The sequence below is a fragment of the Bubalus kerabau genome, chromosome 3, assembly GCF_029407905.1.
Source record: "Bubalus kerabau isolate K-KA32 ecotype Philippines breed swamp buffalo chromosome 3, PCC_UOA_SB_1v2, whole genome shotgun sequence".
NCBI lineage: Eukaryota > Metazoa > Chordata > Mammalia > Artiodactyla > Bovidae > Bubalus > Bubalus kerabau.
Window position 1 is genome coordinate 187,602,739 of NC_073626.1, and position 20,991 is coordinate 187,623,729.

The 20,991-nt window shown below is 53.7% G+C and overlaps 2 protein-coding genes across 2 annotated transcripts in view; both read left to right on the forward strand.

Annotated features, from left to right (window-relative positions):
* The window catches only part of IFFO2 (intermediate filament family orphan 2), a 47,511-nt gene extending 39,048 nt beyond the window's left edge, over positions 1-8,463 (forward strand). The window contains exons 5-9 of the mRNA XM_055574313.1: positions 564-703; positions 4,872-4,992; positions 5,107-5,199; positions 6,011-6,141; positions 7,421-8,463. Coding sequence (XP_055430288.1) covers positions 564-703; positions 4,872-4,992; positions 5,107-5,199; positions 6,011-6,141; positions 7,421-7,526 — 591 coding nt within the window. The 3' untranslated portion in view covers positions 7,527-8,463. The remainder of the gene's footprint in view (positions 1-563; positions 704-4,871; positions 4,993-5,106; positions 5,200-6,010; positions 6,142-7,420) is intronic.
* A 4,474-nt stretch (positions 8,464-12,937) lies between these two features.
* The window catches only part of ALDH4A1 (aldehyde dehydrogenase 4 family member A1), a 34,443-nt gene continuing 26,389 nt past the window's right edge, over positions 12,938-20,991 (forward strand). Inside the window, exon 1 of the mRNA XM_055574314.1 lies at positions 12,938-13,257. Within this exon, the coding sequence (XP_055430289.1) occupies positions 13,196-13,257 (62 nt within the window). The 5' untranslated portion in view covers positions 12,938-13,195. The remainder of the gene's footprint in view (positions 13,258-20,991) is intronic.

A 20,991-nucleotide genomic window follows, 5' to 3' on the forward strand; every position in this document is an offset into this window, starting at 1 on the left:
CATTCTCCAAAGGCTGCTTCTTGAGTTTGGGTTGTGGTTTGGCTTTTGCTTGAGCCCAGGGCAGAACAGCGTGTCGTTGGCTTTAAGTGTGTGACTCTGGATGTGATGGGTGAGGTCTGGGCTCCCCTGGGTGCCTTCTTGCTGCCCCTCTGGTTTGTCGCGTCTTGTCTGCTTGGAGTGAAGGAAGCTCGTTGAACCCGGGGCTGCCTACCTGTCACCTTTGCATGGGAGCAGGAGGGCTCTGGGAAGCATGGAGCCATCTGACCTGTGTAAGGGCTTCTCTGTCTCTCCAGGGAGCTCTGAGACGTCCGGCCGGCCGAATCTCCAGGCCTCCCAGGGCAGGGAAGGGGCCAGGCCGTCTGTTCCTCCGTCCTGCATGCCTCCCCACCTCACGCTTTCTGCTAACACCACCTGCTTCTTAGAGGACCTGCATCCTTCCTGGCAGTGGCCGCCCCAGCTGCACTCCATCCGTCCCTTGGGACGCCGCCTCCCTTCCCAGTCCACCCCGCCCCCAATTCCCGCAGGGCTGCCCAGTGACGTTGATCTTTCTCTTCCCGGGTCAGGTGGTCCCCAAAAAGAAAGAGCGTAAGGTGGCTTCCGACGACGACATCTCCGAGCAGGATGGGGAGGTGAACCGGTTCTCAGATGACGAGGTCGGCTCCATGAACATCACAGACGAGATGAAGCGCATGTTTAACCAGCTGTGAGTATCCTGGCTGCCCTAGCACCTGGGGCTCCTCTCTGTCTCCCCAGATTGCGAGGGCAAGGGGCGCAAACCGGTGCCCTAGGCTGGCTGACAAGTAGCCTCCACATGTTTTGTTGGCCAGCGTGGTGTTCTGAGAGAATCTGGATTCATTTTCAACATTTAGTATTTGGGGAGTTTCACATTTTCAGAAAAGGCCAAACTGGTAATAGTGCTCATTTCTGTTGTTTAGTCGCTAAGCTGCGTCTGACTCTTTGCGACCCCATAGACTGTAGCCCACCAGGCTCCTCTGTCCATGGGATTTTTCAGGCAAGAATAACTGCAGTGGGTTGCCATTGCCCTCTCCAGGGGATCTTCCCAACCCAGGGGTTGAACCCACGTCTCCTGCTTGGCAGGCAGATTTTTTACTGCTGAGCCACTGGGGAAGCCAAATAGTGGTCATATTTGTGGACAGTTTTTTTTTTTCTTTCTTAAATTGCGATATAACTGACATTGTAAGTTTATTTTAGCTTCAGATATGCAACCTTGTGATTCAGTATTTGTATATATTGTGAAATGCTCACCACAGTAAGCCTAACATTTATCACCATACAAAGTAAAAAAAAATGTTTTTTTCCCTTGGGTTAAGCGGCGGCCTGGGTTAGTGGCAGAGTCTGGGCTCTCGTGTGGTCAGTGGTGGGCTGGAGCCGGTTAGTACCAGCTCGTGACAGCTGATGTCTGCCCACTCCAGGTTCAGCAGGGGTACACTAACAGCTTAAATTCGCCGCGACGGGAAACTCGCATGCTACCCACCTGAGCTTGCCTGGTGGCTCGCGGACCTGCCTGCCAGTGCGGGAGACGCGCGTTCCATCCCTGGGTGGGGACGATCCTCTGGAGAAGGAAATGGCAGCCCACTCTAGTATTCTTGCCTGGGAAATCCCATGGACAGAGGAGCTGGACGGGCTTCAGTCCATGGGGTCACAAAAGAGCCGGATATGACTTAGTGACTAAAGAACAATGAGTACCAGCACCTGGGCAGCCCGCTCTGGCCTCTGCAGACAGCTGGTTTGCTGGGAACTAGCTGGGCACGGCTGTCTGGGGCAGGGACCCACTGCAGCCCTGGTGAGTCCATGCCACACTTGCAGTCCTGACCCTCCTCTGGCTCGCATCCACGTGGTGTCCTGTGCGGGGTGGGGAGGGGAGCGGCTGCAGGCATGGGCTGATTCAGCTCAGGCCCGTGGTCAGACGGCAGGCTGGGGCTGCGTCTCTGAGTCTACTTCCCCCGCCCCATGGGCCTGCCCTTGCCGGCCCTCTCCCCAGAGTCCCCTGCCGTTGGTCCCCTGAGCCCTGGCCCAGGGCTCCATCTTCCCTCCCACTTCCTTCTCCCCTGACCCCCTGGTCTCTGAGCCTCACAGCCGAGCATGCTTCCTGGCCTCCTCCCCAGGAGTCCTGGGTGTCCCAACAGCAGGGCTGGATTTGAGTGCTTGACTCAGATGCACCGTCGCCACCCTCGCGGCGCCCCTGCAGGAGGGCCTCTCCCGTCGCCGACGCCCCTGCCATCATACTCGTTTTAGAAGCCAGGGGCCCGGGCCTCTCCAGACCCTTCCTGCCATGCTTGGGGCTGGCCCAGGGTAGTAGAGTCCAACGCTCACTCCGCCCAGCCCTTCATCACAGATAAGGAAACAGCTCAGAGAGGGCAGGCGGGTCGGGACAGAGCCTGGATCTCAGTCCAGTGCTGTCTGTGTCCTCTTTCTGTCTCTCCTGCCATGCCATCCCCACCCTGGTGACTCGGCAGGAAGACAGGAGTTGGACCCGGACGGGATGGGTTTGCGTGACACTTCCCTGTGGTTCCTGTTCCCTTGAAACGAAACTGGGACGGCACTGTGTTTGCGGAGAGCAGGAGTTGCTGGTTTGAGGGTAACAAGGAGACTCCTAGGCTCTTGATTCATCTTTCAACACCCCCTGACCCCTACCCCTTCTCATGGGCTTCCCAGGTGGCGCGAGTGGTCAAGAACCCGCCTGCCAATGCAGGAGACGTAAGAGACGTGGGTTCGATCCCTGGGTCAGGAAGCTCCCCTGGAGAAAGGCATGGCAACCCACTCCAGTGTTCTTGCCTGGAGAGTCCCATGGACAGAGGAGTCGGACACGACTGAAGCTGCTTAGCGTGCAGACACGCAACCCCTCCCTTCGCACATTCTTGTCTTTCGCTGAGGAGAGGGGCTTCGGGAGAGAACCCTTGGGCAGGTCTCGGTTTTCCGAAGGTTGCTGTGGGCATTCTTAGGTGTCCAGCTGGGTTTAGGCCCCAGAGACCCTGGCTGGGCTCATTCAGTTGAATTAAAGGGCTGTTTTGAAGAAATTGTTTCCCAGGTTTTCATCAGGTCACCAGGAATCCACAGCCTGCCCAGAAAGCGGGTGGGCCGGGTGGGGGAGTAAGTGGAGTGAGCTAAAAGGCTGTGCTCCTGGGTCCACGCCATGCTGCAAAAACGGGCACCTGAGTGTTGACAGGTCTGAACTGGGTTTAGTATTAAACGCATCAGTTAGATTGATCTGGTGGTCAAGCTGCCTAAGTTAAAGCAAAACAAAATTCTCTGATCACCCCTCCACCCTGGCAGTTCTCGCCAAAGCCATCACACTGCAACCTGGGCGGGGCCCTGGCCCCCTCCCACCGACCTCTCCGCTGGCTCTGGGCTGAGACCCAGCCAGAAGCTGCCACCGGCCAGTTCCTCTGAAGTCTTTGAATAGCTGCGCCCGAGTCAGGGCTGTTTTGTTTCAGTCAAAATCAATTGCTTGGGCTTCAGATCCAGGAGAAGGGGAGGAATCTGCTCCTTTCTCTGCACCATGGCCATGCCTCTTCCTCGTCCCGCCCCCCGCATCTGGGGGGATGGAGGCGCCTCTTCTGAGTCCTTCCTCTTGTCCAGCTTCCTGTCCTTTCTCCTTCTCCATTACTCAGCCGGGGTTGTCCTCTGGTCCCAGCCGCCGGAAAGGAAGTGAAATCAGCAGTCCAGTATGCGATGCGGTGATGGGTCGACCCTTGACCCAGGGGCCTGCCCGGAGCTGTCTGGCCAAGGGGTGGGCAGCGCCTCCCAGGGCAGCCCGGTCCCAGCTCTGGTCGCCGGACGCCGGGAGCCACCTACAGGCTCCCGCAGGAACTGCTTTTTGGTGGGGTGCTGGGCTCGAGGGTGCGCTCTGGACAGCGCTTTTCCTGAGGTTCTTGGGCCCTGCCCAAGGTTGGGAGCGGTGCAGTATAGGATCCAGAAAGTTGTTGAAGGAGTGAGTGTGGGCAGCGGGGAGAGCCCTGGGATGGGAATCAGGACTTGGAACCCACGTCTGCCTCTCCAGCTGATTCACTGGGTCAAGTGACTTACTCCTGCAGACCTCAGCCTTCCCATCTGAATAATGGGTGTATTGGGCTGAATGATTTTTTTTTTATAGTCCCCTGCAGTTGGGGTAATCAGTACATCTGCAGAACTCCCTCGGTCCCAGATACACCTGCATGGTCCATCACCCTATTGCCAGTTCTAGTGAATAGGGAAGCCCAGAAATCACAGCATTTGCATTCAAATCCGATTTCCAGCATGTGTTATTCTAGAAGTTTCCACCTAATCCCTCTGAGCCTCAATTTCCTTACCTGTGAAATGGGACTAACAATCACACTGACCTCTTAGGACTGTTGTGAGGATGGAATGAATCACACTTTAATATATGCCTAGTCATCGGTCCTGTGGTTGTGTTTTGATGGAGAGGAAAAAGCCATAGAAAACAGAAAGATCTGGCTTTCAGCCCTAGTTTATTCTTTCTGAGCTGCAGTTTCCTCATCTTTAAAATGGGAATAATAATACCCACCTTTCTAAGTTGCAGAGAAGATTATATGAATCATCTCAGGTATAGTAGGGGCTCCAGAAATGAGTTGTTAAATGAATGGAAACCATTCACAAGATGCTACCTTTAGTCTTCATTAATGAAAGACTGGCATTGTTAGGAATATGCATTTTAACTTGTATCCATAATACATAAATGCATTCTGCGTTTGAAGAGCTGCGCTCCGTGGAGAAGGCGCGTGTCCCCTGTGGCTACTGCTCTCGTGTTTTGGGACAGCCACCTAGCAGGCCCCTCGCGTGCCCCGTGCTGCCCCGCTGCCCGGGCACCTGGAGCCTGCCTGCTCACTCGTGCCTGCCCGTGCCGCCTGCAGGCGGGAGACCTTTGACTTCGACGATGACTGTGACAGCCTGACGTGGGAAGAGAATGAGGACACGCTGCTGCTCTGGGAGGACTTCACCAACTGCAACCCGAGCCTCGACCTGCAGGGCGAGGTGAGCCGGCAGGCGGGCCCCGGGGCGCCTCGTTCCCGGGCTCCCCCATCCCTCAGTCTTCCCTGGCAGCCCCCACCACCCGCTTAAGCTGTCCGCTCTGTTCCGTTTCTCCAGCAAGACGAAAACCTGGGCAACCTGATCCACGAGACCGAATCCTTCTTCAAGACGAGAGACAAGGAGTACCAGGAGACGATCGGCCAGATTGAGGTGAGGCGCCCACTTGTTCGTGTCCCCGAGTCGTGCCCCTGAGGCCCCCAGTGATTAAGTGCCCGTGTGAACAGGGGCTGGGGTAGCAATGCAGGCACCAGGATTGGGAGTCAGGAGACCCACTGATTCTCCTGGCCTGGTGCTGGGCAGGTCACCCCTCTCTTGGGTAGGGCCTCAGTTTCCTAATCTGTAAAATGGGGGTGATGATACCTGTCTGCCCCAGAGAGGTTTTTTCTTAAGTTATTTGACTGACATGGTGATCTCAAAATAATGGGAACTGACATTTGAATGATATCAAGTGACACTGGGCCCTGAGCCCTTTAAAAATACACCTTCGTCGGCATTCTCATACCCTGTGTGTGTGCCCGACAGGGACCTGGGTGCCCCCACCCTGTGCAGTGGGTACTGTGTGCCCATTTTACAGAGGAGGGGATGAGGTCAAAGAGACCAAGTGACTTGCCTGAGACCCCCCAGCCAGGAAGCCTGGTTCTCCCTGCTCCAGAGCCTGTGTGTGTGCCTGGCACACCTGTCTGTGAGAGTCAGTCATTGTCAGGCGGGAGAAAGGGAAGCCCGGCTCCTCCCTGAGGGATGGAGCCCTTGGTTGAGGAGAAGGGTCAGAAACGTGAGCACCCTTTTCTAACGCAGTCCGCATGAAGGAGTGCCAAGGCCAGAGTTGCTAGGGCTACCCCAGCGGAGGGTGTGGTGCCCTGCGATGGCCCCAGTGCCACCGGCGCCGAGGGTGTGAGGTCGCCGCGAGGCTTGCTGTGAGGGTGACGGGGCCTGCCCTCTCTCCCCTGTTGGCTCTTCTCAGCTGGAGCTGGCCACGGCCAAGAGCGACATGAACCGCCACCTGCACGAGTACATGGAGATGTGCAGCATGAAGCGGGGCCTGGACGTGCAGATGGAGACCTGCCGCCGGCTCATCAAAGGCTCCGCAGACAGGTACCTGCCCCGCGTTCATCTTCCCTGCTGACGCAGGGCTGGTGTCCTGGAGATTCCATCTGCCAGCCCATCTGTCTGTGCATCCAATGACCGTTAGCCACCTACTGTGTGCCTTACACATCTACTCTCACGTGACTCGCACAACCACTGTTCCTGTTGTTGTGGGACTGTGGAAGGCTACTTTGAGAAGGCTTGCTCTGTGCAAGGCCCTGGGGATACAGCGATGAACTGTATCCCCACTTCCTGCTGAGCTGGTGGGTGGGGGAGGTGGGCGGGGCTTACATGGTCCCGATGGTCCCGAGGAAGCAATTTTCCTTCCTTTCCCATCTTCTAACCCACGGGCACATGAGTCTGTCCCCAGGAGACCAGCACGCATCAGGCCTCTTTCCTAGCCAGCAGGACAGCTCCTGCCCTTAGGGAGCAGCTTTTCGGGGGAGTGTGTGCGCGTGTGGGCCGTTGCTGTCGTGTCCGACTCTCTGTGACCCCATGGACTGCAGCCCACCAGGCTCCCCTGTCCCTGGAATTTTCCCGGCAAGAATCCTGGAGTGGGTTGCCATTTCCTTCTCTAGGGGATCTGCCTGACCCAGGGATCAAACCCGCATCTCTGGCATTGGCAGGTGGCTTCTTTGCCACGGAACCACCTGGGGAGCCCCTTTCAGGGGAGACAGACATGTTAGTGATAAAATGGCAAATACAGTGCTTGGCCTGAAGCACAAATATGTTAATTACAATCGTTTCTCTCATTATGACTGTGTTCTTGCACCCTGTTTGGGCCGTAAGAGACGGAGAAGCAGGGGGAAGCTTTGTGTGTGTGAGGGGGGCTTTGCATGTTACCTTCAGCTCGCTGATTCCCAGAGCCCACTTCTGGTGTTTCCGTTGTTTGGATAGAGGAGTGTGCGTGTAGGCAGGGTAAAGAGCTTACACTAGGTCCCCCAGCTCAGCAGTGATAAGCTGAGAATCCGAACCCAGCGCTGTTAACCGCTCTTCTCTGTGGCCTCCCTTTGGGCTCTGAGTTCATTGCCCAGATGATGGGAGTGTAGAAGCTGAGCTGGACCCATGGTTCCTGCTCCCATGGAGTGCTCAGTACCAGGGCATCGCACGAGGTCTCGAGAGCCTTGTTTAAGCCCTGAACTTCGAAGATTCTAAGGGAAGCAGAGAAGGTGGGTCTCGGCGAGGATCTCCCGTGGAGGCTGGGTTTTCCGGGAGGGGCTGCTCCATCCTTCCTGCTGTCTGCCCCAGGCTGCCCTCTGAGGTCTCCTGTTCTGTTGTGCCCTTCCAGGAATTCACCATCCCCAAGCTCCGTGGCCAGCAGCGACTCAGGAAGTACAGACGAGATCCAGGACGACTTTGAGCGGGAGGCGGATGTGGAGCCCATGGTCAGCTGATGACTGAGGCACGCCCCCCACCCCCCCAGCCCGTGCCTGGTGGTCTTGGCGATGGGGCCTCTGCACGCCTCTCCCCACGGGGCCAGGAAGTGGGGCTCCCAGCCCTGACCACGCAGACTTCCTGCGCCCTCCCTTCTCTGGAGGCCCCCAGGGACCGCTGCTTCCTTCCTTCCTTTCTCTGCCCACCACCACCCAGTGCCCCCTCCACCCACCCACCCGAGGAATGGTGCTGTCGATTTCTATCGTTCTCCACGTTACAAATGCGACTTCTGTCCGATGATGCAGTGCTAACTGTGCCTTTTCCCTTCAGCTGAGCCACTTTGAGCTCCAAAGAATTATTCCTAGCAGGTGTTTTTATACAAAACTCTAAATGAGGGCCGGGGGGCCTCCCCGGGTGTGGTCAATGCCTTTTTCTACCCTCCCACCTGCTCCTCTGATTGGCCATGAGCTCTGCCTTCCCGCCCCTGCTGGAGTTGAACTTGGGATGGTCCACCTCCCCCCCAGGAAGGCGCTGTCTGCCTTCACCTTTCCAGGCCTGGGTGGGGACTTCCCGAGGGCACGTCATTTACTGAAGTGGGGAGAAGGCTAGAAGGAGGGAGGGAAGGACAAATTTTTCTTTTCTTTTTGGATCGAGTGGCAAAGCAGAGGGAGAAGGCACTGTGGGGGAAGGTGGAGCCTCACTGTGTTTAAACTACTATGCAAAAAAAACAAAAAACAAAAAAAAGCAGCTTGCCTTATACCATTGTGGGAGGCGGGCCCTCTAGCTCCTTGGTTTTCCCCTGGAGCTGGGAAGGAGGCGGAAGCTAGGGTGATCTCTCTCTCTCTCACAGCCTCTGAGGGTGAGCACTGACTTGGGAGGGGGTTTGGTCAAGGTTGGTAGTGAGGTGGGGGTCCCAAGGACCTCAGCCACCTGACTGTTTGCTTTCTTGGGACTTCTGTGGGCTGGGGAGGTGGGTGGGGGGGTGGGGGTGGGGAATGTCTTTTATTGCCCTGATGTTTTTTTTTTTTTTTCCCCAGCCAACCATAAGGGGATATAGATCTGAAATTTCTCTGTGACAAAGTCTGGAGGGGGCCAGGCCTGGTAGCCACTGCCTCCTCTAGGGAGCTGGGTCAGTACTGCCTGCCAGCATCTTGGTTCTCCACTGTGCCCCAGCTGCCCACTGTTTGGCCACTGGTGGGCACTGGAAAGGGAAGCGGAGGGAGGCAGCAGGGACTGCTGGCAGAGAGGAGGTGGCCGGAGCGGGAGCTCGCCTGAGAGCCACGCTCATGGACACGCTCACCTCTGCTGTAATTCACTGCTTGATTGATCCGTTGGAGAGTTAATCTGAGCCAGTATCTCTCCAGACTTGAGTGGACCTGAGTCAGAAGGCATTGTGTGGAGGCCACCCTCAAATCTCAGCTGGGAGCCCGCAGAGCAGGCTTTACTTTTTTTTTTTTTAGTATCTTTTTGGACCCGCTACTCACTACTACCAATCCCCTTGTATGATTGGGGATTTTTGGTTTTGTTGGCTCAGGAGCTCCCCCTGGAGGTCAGAGGAGCAAAATGTGCCCAAGGACCAGAGCTCCTTACTACCCCACGGCCTGTGTCTGCAGGCAGAGGAGGGGCTCTGAGATCAGGACTCCCATCTTTCCTCCCCAGAGGACCAGTGACCTGTAAGGGCCTCCTCTCTCTTCCGTTTCCCCACCTGTTTTGCAGTCTTAAAACCATTGTATATAATATTCATACTATATAAATATATATATATATATATGGAGAGAGAGGAGAATGTTAGTGATGGTGTGTAATTTTTATTTATGAGAACTTGGTGGCCTTTATTGTGAGTTTTTTTCTTTTTTTTTTTTTTGCTTTGTTTTGTTTTCGTGGGGGAACCTCCTGCTGGTTCCCTGTCAAAGTCTGGCTGAACGTCTTCCACTCCCAGCATCTCTTAGCCAGATAGTCCCTCGTTAGGTACGTGAAGGGACGAGGTTTCGGAGGAGAGATCACCCACTTCCTCTCCTTCTCACTGACCCTTGTTCTAAAGGTTACAGGGTTCAAACAGATTATTATTGTCGTTATTGTTATTGTTGTTTTATTTTTATTTTAACCAAAGGTTATCAGAGCCAGTTGGGCTTGGACCTCAGCTGCTGAAAAGATTTTCCGTTTCTGGGAGGGTGGGACACCGGCCCCCCTGCCCCCGGGCCTCCTCTGCCCAGGGTGAGGGAGGCATTGAGGAGTGCTGTGGGCAGGTGGGCAGAATGGAAGCCTGCCTCAGGGTGGTGGGAGGGTGACAGTTAGAGTTACGACAGTAAGGCAGCAACAGGAGTATGTAGGGGGTAACTACGGTTACTGCAGTGCCCGCTGTCCAGTGGTGTTATTTTTCCTTCCCCCCTTGTATACATAGGATATTTGTCTTTGGGGACTAGGGTACTCTGAATTTATCTAGGAAGTATGGAAGTGGCAGGAGCCAGGGTCAGATGCTGGCCAGAAAGATCCGTCCTGCTGGTTTTCAATAGCTGCTCTCCCTGGGGAGCAAGGATTTGGGGCTGGTGGATGGGGGGACAGCAAGAGTGTTAGTGACCTGCCTCGCGGGTGTGGTCCTGGGCTTTGGCCTGGCTGCCTCCCTCCCCACCAAGTTCTTTTTTGAGTTAGTTGCCAGTGGGCCCCGCTTGCCCCCTTTGCCATGGGCTCACAGCTTGCCAAGAAAGACCCCAACGCTCGCTGGGGCAGCACCAGGGCCAGTTGGGACCAACTGGCCCTTCCTTTGTAAAGATGTAAATACTTTATTTTGGTTTTCTATTTCTTAGCCCAGTGTCATATTGACATTGGTATTTCAGAATTGTTCTCAGATGGGTTCTCCTGTGCTGCCCTCTTTTGCTCTCCTATTTTGGGGGGTTTTATAAAAAGAGAGGATTGGGGAGGGGCAGGGAGAGTAGCTTCCTTTGGGCTCCCTGACTGTGGAACACACACACACATACACACACTTCTGAGCTTCTGAACAGGGAAAAAAATGATTGACAAGTCAACACATTTTGTTTTCTTGTGGCAATATGTCTAGAGGTCTCTGACTGGCCTGTCCATCATGGACTTAGCTCCGTGGATGGAGCTCAGATGACCTGGCGAATCAAACCACTTTGGCTTGGGATGGGGGAGAGGGTGTGGGGCAGGGGGTCATATAAGGTATAACTTAAGCTAAATGTAATCTATTTATAAAGCAAGAGACTCTCATCTATTTTTATGAAAGGAAAGGTTTTTTTAAAATCTAGGGTAGGCAGTTATGGTAGCCCAGCATTTTTCTGTGGACAAGATGCATGTTGCTGCTGGATTTAATATAATCAGTACCCCTCACCTTTTCTCCTCATCCTCACCACCTGCTCATCCATACCCATGGGTGGCTTCAGCAGCGCAAAGGTCACCCCTCACCCCATTTCTCTGTCCCTTGATCCCCCAGCTCCTCCTTGGTCATTGGAAGGCCAGGGGATGGGCATTTGTGGTAGTGGGTGGGCAGCGGGGAATTCAGAACGGAGTAGGGTGGTGGGAGGGAAAGGGGGTGCTGGGTGGGGGACAAGGTCTGCTTCAGAGGGTGGGCTCTGATTAGTTGCTCCGACTCTGGTCTGCCAAGATCCATTGCCAAGTCAGCTGTATTTGGGAGAGAGCTGAGAAATGAGTGGAAGACTTCCAGGCTTGGGGTGGGCTGTGTCTTAGTCTCGGGCAAACCCCTCACCATTCCTCCTGCCAAGACATCAAAGCAACGAGGAAAAGGCAACCTCCGCCCATAGACTCCTTCGTGGACATTTTCACATCTACCTTATTTTTAGCCCCATCCGGGCAGACTTTCTGTCCTGCAGTCCCATCCCACCCCACTGTTGCTCTTTGTCTGCCAGCTGGGTTTAGCGTCAAGGGGAAGGGGGGTTTATACTCACTGAAAGACTACTGACCCTACCGGAAACCAACCTGTTTACTGTATTGTAAATATCATGCCCTTTATATCCTGTATATTGGCTTCTTTTAAATAAAGTGAAATGTCTTAGAATTGATGCCTTTTTTTTTTTTAAATTAAGGATAAAGTGATGGGGGAGGGGCAAAGAGGACACGGGCCACATAAATACTAAAAGTCATTGGCCGATTAGTGATCAAATAGGGAAATTTTACATCACCTTACATCTCACAATAAAATCTTTGGACGTAGTTAAAGCAGGAATTATACAGATTCCATAGAAGGGTAAGAGAGCCAGAGAGATCACAGACTGGAGAACAAGCATAGCCTGGTTTGGAACTGAGGGCCTATTAATCATATTGCCCTCTGAATCTGCAAATTCTGCATTCTCCGATGGCGCAGGCTAACTGTCTTGTGCCATCTTATGTAAGTGACTGGTATCCGTGGATTTTGGTATCTGCAGGGGCTCTGGGAACCAATCTCCCAACCAGAGGAGGACTGAAGTTTGCTTTCCCACTCCCCACTCTTTTGTTTAAATTCTCCAAAGTGCCTTAAAGAGTGTGGCCTCCCAGATAAAGAGGAGTAATGATGAAATAATGAGGAAGTTCTAAGGTGGGTATTATTACCCCCACTTTACAGACACAGAATTGAGGCCCAGGAAAGTTACATATTTCGTCAACGTCACAGGGAGAAACCACAATCAGCATCGGAACCCGGACTCCTAAGCAGGTTCTCGGTACACACCGCTGGAGAAAATACAGATACATTAGAAGAGAGCGTTGGGAAAGTTGTTAACAGTACCTCAGGAATAGAACGGGCCCCTAAGATTCCATCCTCAGAACTTCAGAATCTGAGTTGTTAATAAGGTTCATGTGTTCGTGCAAACAGCTTCCCGGAGAGAAAATTCAAATTTTGGCCCGGGGCGCCAAACTAAAGCAGAGGAATAAAACGGATTCCGCGTCCAGAGCTTTTGAAGGGAAGTCCGAGCGCAGACTGGTTCGGGTTTTATCTTACATTGATCGTAATCTGCAAGGAAGTAGACCGATTTGTCCAAGCGCTATGACTTAGGAAGCTGGGTGGCTCCGCTCCAGGTCGGGAGTGGAGGGCGGCTGCATCCCTACCAGGAGGCTAAAGCCAGGCTGCAGCCCCCGAGGTGAGGCAGGGGGCCGGCCACGACGAGGCCCTCTGCAGGGTGGAAGAGTCTGGCAGCCCCCCGGCAAGGGCAGCGAGAGCCTCCGGGTAGGGCCTCCAGCGACACCTGACCCGTAGACCCCGGTCCTTCCGCCCCGCCTCACACGTGCCCCATCCCCGCTCTCTCATTGGCTGTTTCTGCCCCTCTAATCCCGGCCTAAGCAGGTTGCAACTTGACCGCCCCTCTGATTGGTCTGGGAGCTCTCATGGCTCACTCTGATTGGTGGATGGAGCTCACGCCCTCCTGCCCCCGGCCCCCGACGGAGGGCGACCGGGTCATACCATACAGGAAGAAAGGGGGAAACGCGTACGCTTCGGGGTTTCGCTCTTGGGCTGCTTTGCCTTGCGTCACATGATAGTGTCCTTCGTCAGGCCCTCGGGGTAGAATTCTTCTACTAGCAGGAGGCAAACAGAGGCGTTTAGGCCGGACCCGACTTGGAGGGCGGCCGAGGCGGCAGTCCCCCCCACCCCAGCACGCCGAGGTGGTGCGCTCCAGGCGAGGCGGTGCCCTCTGGAGGCTCCAAGCCGGGACGGTCCAGCGAGCGGCCGCGCGGGGATCCCGGGATGGTGCTGCGTTCGGCCGCGCTCTGCCGCGCCCTACTGGCCCGCCGGGGGAGGGCGGCCGGGTGAGTGAGCGCCGGGCAGGCCAAGGGGCGCCTGCTGGCCCCGGGGCCCCGGGAGTCTCTGGGCGCCCCCCGTCCCCGCCCCCGCCCCCGAACCGGGCTCCACCCCCGCCCCCGAACTGGGCTCCCTCCGGGCCGGACCCCCAAACTGGGTTCCACCCCCGCCCCCGCACCGGGCTCGACCCTCGTGCCCGAACTGGGCTCCCTCCGCGCCGGACCCCCGAACCGGGCTCCCTCCGGGCCGGACCCCCAAACCGGGCTCCACCCCTGCCCCTGAACCGGGCTCCCTCCGGGCCAGACCCCCTCCGGGTTTCCCAGAGGCTTCTCTCCGCCGGGGGTCGCTTCCTCTGATGCCACCCGACACCCACCTCCTGCGATGTGTCCATTTCCCAAAGGTCTTTTAGCTAAGGGGTCCTGCCCACCGGCGGGTGGGGTGGAGTGGTTCGGTGCCCTCTTGGCTCCCCCACGCTGAGAAAGGAGCCACTTGATCACCTCGTCTTTCTCCGGATGGATAAAGACATTTGCCCGCCGCCAGAGTACAGCCTCCTCCTCTGAGGGCACCTCTTTTTTTTTTTTTTAAAGCACATTTCGTTTCTCTCCTCCCCACCCTTGGTTTCACATTCAGGACCCTCCCTGGGGTTCCCTCTCTCCTCTGGACTGGCATTTCTGTTTCTCTCTTTTCTCTTTCCCCTTTTTTCAACTCTCTCTTTTCTCCTTCCCCTTTTTTCAAGTTAAGTGTTGGTCGGAGAAGGCAATGGCAACCCACTCCGGTACTCTTGCCTGGAAAATCCTGTGGACGGAGGAGCCTTGTAGGCTGCCGTCCATGGGGTCGCTAGGAGTCCGACGCGACTGAGCGACTTCACTTTCACTTTTCATTTTCATGCATTGGAGAAGGAAATGGTAACCCACTCCAGTATTTTTGCCTGGAGAATCCCAGGGACAGCCTGGTGGGCTGCTGGCTATGGGGTCGCATAGAGTCCGACACGACCGAAGAGACTTAGCAGCAGCAGCAGCAGCAGTTGGTCAGAAAAATGGACTCCTTTCTTCTGATAGGTGGAATAATATTTGTGGAGTTTGTGTAACATGCCAAACCTGTGTTGCACACTTGGCCTACGTGCCTTATTGTGACGATTTGTAAGTTACAACACATGAAGTGCTTTGAAGAGTGCCTGGCATGGAGGCAGTGCCTGTTGCTATTAATCATGATCATCATTATCACCCGTTTTTAAACTTCACCGGTGCATAGCTGTTATTCCAAAATTCAGACGAAGAAACTGAGGTGTAGTGGTCCGAGTGGAGCTGCCCTGCTAACCCAGATTTGCAGACCCCTGCAGTGTGGAGTGGGATTCCTGGACCTTCGCTCTCTCAGTGACACATGTCCTCAGAGCCCTCTTCTGTACCCCCTGGGCTTGGTGGAGGAGGCGGGTCGGACACAGATCCTGCCCCAGAGGGGCTCACAGTTGGGTGAGCTGCGCTCCTATGGACCCATGTGTGTCCACCTCCCTCTCAGAGCTGGGCAGCTCTGGCCCCAGTTTGGGTTTTGTTTGCGTAACCCCTAGGACCGATCAGTTACGTCTCCCCTGCTCAGCTGTGCCCGTCCCGAGTTAATCAGTGTCCTGAGGAACGGGACGGGGTGCCCTGGGTGCAGATGCGTTTCAACGCAGCTGTGTGTGCTGCGTGGTGGTGGCTGGGGGAATAGGGAAGAGGACAAGGACGAGGACTGTTTTTCCAAACTGAGGTTGGGGGCCCTGCTCACTGCATCCTCAGCGTGGCCTCATCTGCAGGCCTTTCCCTGCATTCTGAGACCACCCCTCTCAGACGCTGATGGAAGCCACATAGGTCCACGTGTTTACTGAGTATCTCTGTGGTGTGCTAAACGCTGTAGGGAGGGGCACCCAGGATGGGAGCCTCCCAAGAGTTTTCAGTTTAATGGAAGAAAGCCTTAGACATAAAAAAAAAAACCCCAAAATCCCTCTAATGTCTGGTATAAAAACACCTTTATTTTGGGGGAGGTGGGGGCTGGGGCGGGGTGGGCGGGTTGGACAGAAAGCTCATAACAGCAGTAGTTATCAAGCAATCAAGTACCATAGGCCTGGCCCTGTGCAGATAAGCCCTGTATTATTACCGTTTTTACTGATGGGAAACTTATCTGCCTGTTGAAAATGTTGAGACTAAGGGCTGCCCTAGTGGCTGAGCGGTTAAAGAATCTGCCGGCTGAAACAGGAGATGCAGGTTCCATCCCTGGGTGGGGAAGATCCCCTGGAGGAGGAAATGGCAACCCACTCTAGTGTTCTTGCCCCGGAAATCCCAGGGACGGAAGAGACTGGTGGGCTTACAGTCCATGGGGGTCGCAAAGAGTTGGACATGACTTAGCGACTAAACAACAGCAATAAAATTACCCTCTGTCTGACTCCAGGCTCATGCCTCCTGAGTGGAGAAAAAGCATTTTGCAACCAGATCTGCTGGCTCAGGTTACCTCTTTGGATATAGCAGCTGGCTTGATGCTCCAAGACAGGGTTTCCCAACCTCAGCAGTATTAACGTTTGAGTCTGATAATCCTTTGTTGTGGGGGCTGCCTGTGTATTGTAGAATGTTTAGCAGAATCCCTGGCGTCTACTCCCTAGATGCTATAGCACCCCCCAGTCATGACAACAAGAAAAGTCTCTAGGCATCGCCAAGTGTCACCTGAGGGGCACAGTCGCTCCTGGTTGAGAACCACGGTTCTAGAATAGTTTTGGTGTTTGGCCACTTGTTTAATTATTTGACAGAAAGGAAATGATAATCCACTCCAGGACTGTTGCCTGGAAAATCCCATGGACAGAGGAGCCTGGTAGGCTGCAGTCCATGGGGTGGCAAAGAGTTGGACACGACTGAGCGACTTCACTTTCTTTCTCTCTTAGCATATACCTGTGGCATGCCGTGTCTGCATTTATGGAGAAGCAGTTTTAGAACATTTTTAGTGATAACTCTCAGTGTCCTGTACATGAAATTCTAGTGCTGACAAAAACCATCTCTTGGGAACCTGGGATGGGTGATGTTCTGTAGTGTTTCCTTTTTTGCCTGGAGTGCGTGGAATGTCAAAAGTTTTAAACATACTTTTTTTTTTTTTAAAGTGATTTGTTCGGTCACCTAGTCATGTCCAACTCTTTGCAACCCCGTGGACTGCAGCATGCCAGGCTTCCCTGTCCTTTGCTATCTCCTGGACATCAGACTCTCACGTGCATTGAGTCGGTGATGCCATCCAACCGTCTTGTCCTCTGTTGCCACCTTCTCCTCCTGCCTTCAATCTTTCCTGGTGTCAGGGTCTTTACCAATGTGTCAGCTCATCGGATCAGGCAGCCAAAGTACTGGAGCTTCAGCTTCAGCATCAGTCCTTCCAATGAATATTCAGGACTGATTTCCTTTAGGATGGACTGGTTTGATCTCCTTGCTGTCCAAGGGACTTTTGAAGTGTTGGTCAGTTATTCTCGTTATTTTACAATATTTATTTATTGGGCTGTGTCGGGTCTCAGTTGTGTTGCGCGGGGTCTTCCACCGCAGCTCATGGGCTCTCTAGGTGCCGTGTGCTGGCTTAGTTGCTCTGTGGCATGTGGGGTCTTAGTTCCCTGACCAGGCATTGAACCTTTGACCCCTAGATTGCAAGGCAGATTCTTAACCACTGGACCACCAGGGAAGTCCCTAAACACACTCTTGACTGTGGATTTTCTTTGTATTTAATTAGTATGAGTCCACTGTACAAAGTACAGACAAAGCAAGAAAAGGTGATGAAGGTAATCTGGCAGCTCGCCACACAGAGGCGACCACGCTGTTACTTGGACGACTAGCCTTTCGTGGCCCAGGAATACATATGCTTTAGAAAAACAACATAAAAATGGGCTCCTCTGCAGATGCTTTTTTGTAGCTTGCCTCTCTTATTATATGTCCCCAGGCCCTAGAACTGTGACTGGCACCTGGTCAGCCCTCAGCAAACATTTGGTGAATGAAAGAATGATCATGTGATTCCTTCCTTGTCAACAGAAACTTATCACAACCAGTCTGGGAGACGATCACAATGAACAGCTGGCCTTTACGGATGGGCCAGCGATGGTCACTCAGGGCTACCATTTACCTTTTATGCGGATGGTTTCATTTAGCTCCTCAGCAACCTGTGATGTAGGTGTTAGGCGTTGTCACTCAGTCGTGTCCAACTCTTTGTGGCCCCATGGACTGTAGCCCGCCAGGCTCCTCTGCCTGTGGGGATGCTCCAGGCAAGAATACTGGAGTGGGTTGCAATGCCCCCCACCAGGGGATTTTCCCAACCCAGGGATTGAACCCAGGTCTCCCGAATTGGCAGGCAGGTTCTTTACTGACTGAGCCACCAGGGAAGCCCCATGATGTACATGTTACTGTCCCCATCTCACAGACTAAACAGCTGAGGCCTGTGGCAGTTAAGGAAAACTTGTCCAAGGTCTTAAGCTAGTGAACACCAGCGCTCCCAACTGACTGCCTTTCTCTCTGCCTTTCTCTCTTTCATTAACTTTGTCTTGGGCGTCCTCTGCAAAATCTTTGTTTTTTTTTTTTCTAAATCTTTTGTTTCTGGTTTTGGCTGTGCTGGGTCTTCGTTGTGGGACTCTGGCTTTTTCTAGTTGTGGGACTCAGGCTTGGTTGCCCTCTGCCATGTGGGATCTTAGTTCCCTGACCAGGGATGGAACCCACGTCTGCTGAATTAGAAGGCAAGTTCTTAACCACTGGACCACTAGGGAAGTCTTTGCAAATTCTCTTTGGAAAGAGCCAAGATACATATTTATACTTGTATATACATTTGATAAATAAAAGAATTAAACTGGGCACCTAGGAAACTTAGAATAAGGTGGATCCAGGGAATTCGAAGCAGGGACGGCGTCAGCGAGGATCAGGAAACAATTGCTTAATTAAATGTTAATTAAGGATATAAAGAGTGGTTAAATAAAGATAGCTCAGTGAGGAAATTCAGTGGAGAAAAGAGGCTGAATAATTCAGCCAGAAGGTGAGAGAAAGAACGACATGGGGAGACCAAGTTTTGGTGAACAAGGCCCACACTTTATTTTCCAAAGTAGTTTTTATACCTTATGTTATGCATAGAGGATAATGGGAGAAGGGGTAGAGTCATGCAGTAAGCCAGGCTTTCTTCCTGCAAACTTATCATATGCAAAAATTTAGGTGATTTACATCATCTTCTGGCCCGGAGGCCTGTTAACATTTTAAGACCCTTTCTTCAGAAACTTATTTTTCTCTAAAGGTGATTAGTCAGGTGCCACCCTCCAAAAGCATTAGATAAAGTTGCATTCCTATAGGGCAAAGGTGTGGTGGGCTATAACAAGAAAAAGAATTAACTCAAGGGTCCAAGGTTACAAACATTAAAGGTACTACTTACATTCCTATACACCAATTATATTAATCAATACACTGCCAGGGACACAGCAGGTAAGGGATATGGAGACTTAGCAGCAAACATTGGCCCAACAAGTGAAAAACCCTTCACCAATACAATTTCTAATGAATCTTTTAACTGCTCAAAGGAATCTGTATTCAGACAGTTTAGAACATCTCATGCCTCTCGGTTGTGAACTAAAACACTCTTGTCACGCCCAGGAACTGTATTAACTGGAGCTGTAATTTAACTCTTTTTCAGAGAGAGGTGGTGGGGGACAGCCCCCCGTAAAGTCAGAGGTGTAGGTGAGAGCACAAAGCAGAATGTAGGCAGACTCTGGTTTTGGGGGTAGATGCTTGAGAATTTCCAGGGGGACTCCTGAGGCTCGATCCCGCCTTTGCGAATGCCGAGCCTCCTTCCTCATGACCTTTGCCATAGGCGGAGTTCCTCACGCTGGCTCCTGGCAATACTTGTCCCTTATATACTCTCGTATCAGACCTCACTGGGTGCCGGGGTCCAGGGGTGACTCCAGCCTGGCCCTCCGACGTTAGGGGGCTCGTGGGCTGGAGTTCGCCTGCAGGAATCCTGGTGCCTTTGGCTGCCAATCAGCCTCTCTGCCTGCCTAGTCTTCCTAACTTCAAAACCACCTACAGCTTGTCCCAGCCGCCTGATGCTGTGCTGGCCAGGAGCCTGGTACGTCCCACCGTTCCCTGGCCACACTCTGCCCTTTCGTTTCTCAAGCAGTGCCCGGGTCGGTGCCTCCTGCCTGAGCGTCCTCCTCCGGTGAACCCGCGCTCACTCAGCGCTTTGCGGCCCTGCTGTCCTTTGGCCCAGTGCTCTGCCTGTGAAACGGGAGTGATCCTGTTCACAGCCATGTTGCACCAGGCTCAAAGGACATGAGTTTGAGCAAACTCCGGAAGACAGTGAAGGACAGGGAAGTCTGGCGTGCTGCAGCCCGTGGGGTCGCAAAGAGTTGGATGTGACTTAGCAACTGAACAGCCAAGCAAAGCCCGAGGATTAGAGATGAAGTGACAGATGGCTTGCGGGGGGCCTGGGACCCAGTGTGTTTTCTGTGAATAAATTGTGTAAAGGAATAAGTAGAACCTCCAGTGATCGGAACACTCGCTTCTAAACTCGTGAAGATCCCCACTCAGGCCGCAGTCAGCACCGGCACTCAGACCTGGGGGGCCCCGGCTTCTGGTGCCCTGCAGCTGGCTTGGCACACAGCCGGTGCTCAACAGTTGCTGTTGGAATGGCCCAGCGACAGCCCGGGGTGGGTCCTGGCTCCACCTGTTAGCTGCTGTGTGGCCCTTGGCGGGTTCCTTGACCTCTCTGTGCTGCCTCTTGTCCTCATGTAGAAAAGAAAGATTAATAGTAGCTACCTTGAAAATTGTCCTAGAGAGTAAATGAATTTGTGTGCTAAACCCACTTTGAAGAGTGGCCAGCACTGGGACTTTCCTGGTAGGGGAACTAAGATCCTACATGCTGCATGGCACAGCCGAAAAACCAGAGTGGCCGGCACCGAGAAAACTTGTGTTGCTTCTTCAAGCATTATTTCGATCTCCTCACCTACCAGCGGGCATCGCTATGGCTGAAAGTCCTGGGCTGAGATGGCAGGGCTGGTAGGCACCTTAGGTCACTCCCCACCTCGGGGCGGCCTCTTTGCTGAAGGGAGAAGAGAGGAGGAACCCGTCCCATCAGCTGGCTGAGGGTCTCTGAATTACACCATCTTGTTGTCGTCGTTTACTCGCTCAGTCCTGTCCGACTCTTTTGTGACACCGTGGACTGCAGCCCGCCAGGCTCCTCAGTCCATGGGATTCTCCAGGCCAGAATAATGAAGTGGGTTGCCATGCCCTCCTCCAGGGGATCTTCCCAACCCAGGGATCAAACCCAGGTCTCCCGCATTGCAGGCAGATTCTTTACCATCTGAACCACCAGAGAAACCCAAGAATACTGGAGTGGGTGATCTTCCCAACCCAGGAATCAAACCTGCATTGCAGGCGGAGGGTTCTTTACCACTGAGCCACCAGGGAAGCCCTCCAGGCGCTTTTGCCAGAGCGAGTCTCCCGAGTGAGGAGACCTGGGCTCAGGCTGCACGCTGTCACTCCGTGAGCTGTGACCACGAGCCGTTACTCTCCGAACCTCAGCTTCCTCCCCCAACCCTGTCCATCAAATGGATGTAGTAGTAGTTTGCAGGGTAACATATCTGTAGGGTAATCACTTAGCACCACACGAGGCATGCCATAAATGCTTCAGAAAAGTTCCTTGAAGTTTTCCAGGGCAGCTTATCCTGAGCTTCAGGTGCGGCTCTGCACTTTCTCTCAGCTTTCCTCCACCCCCAGCCCCTT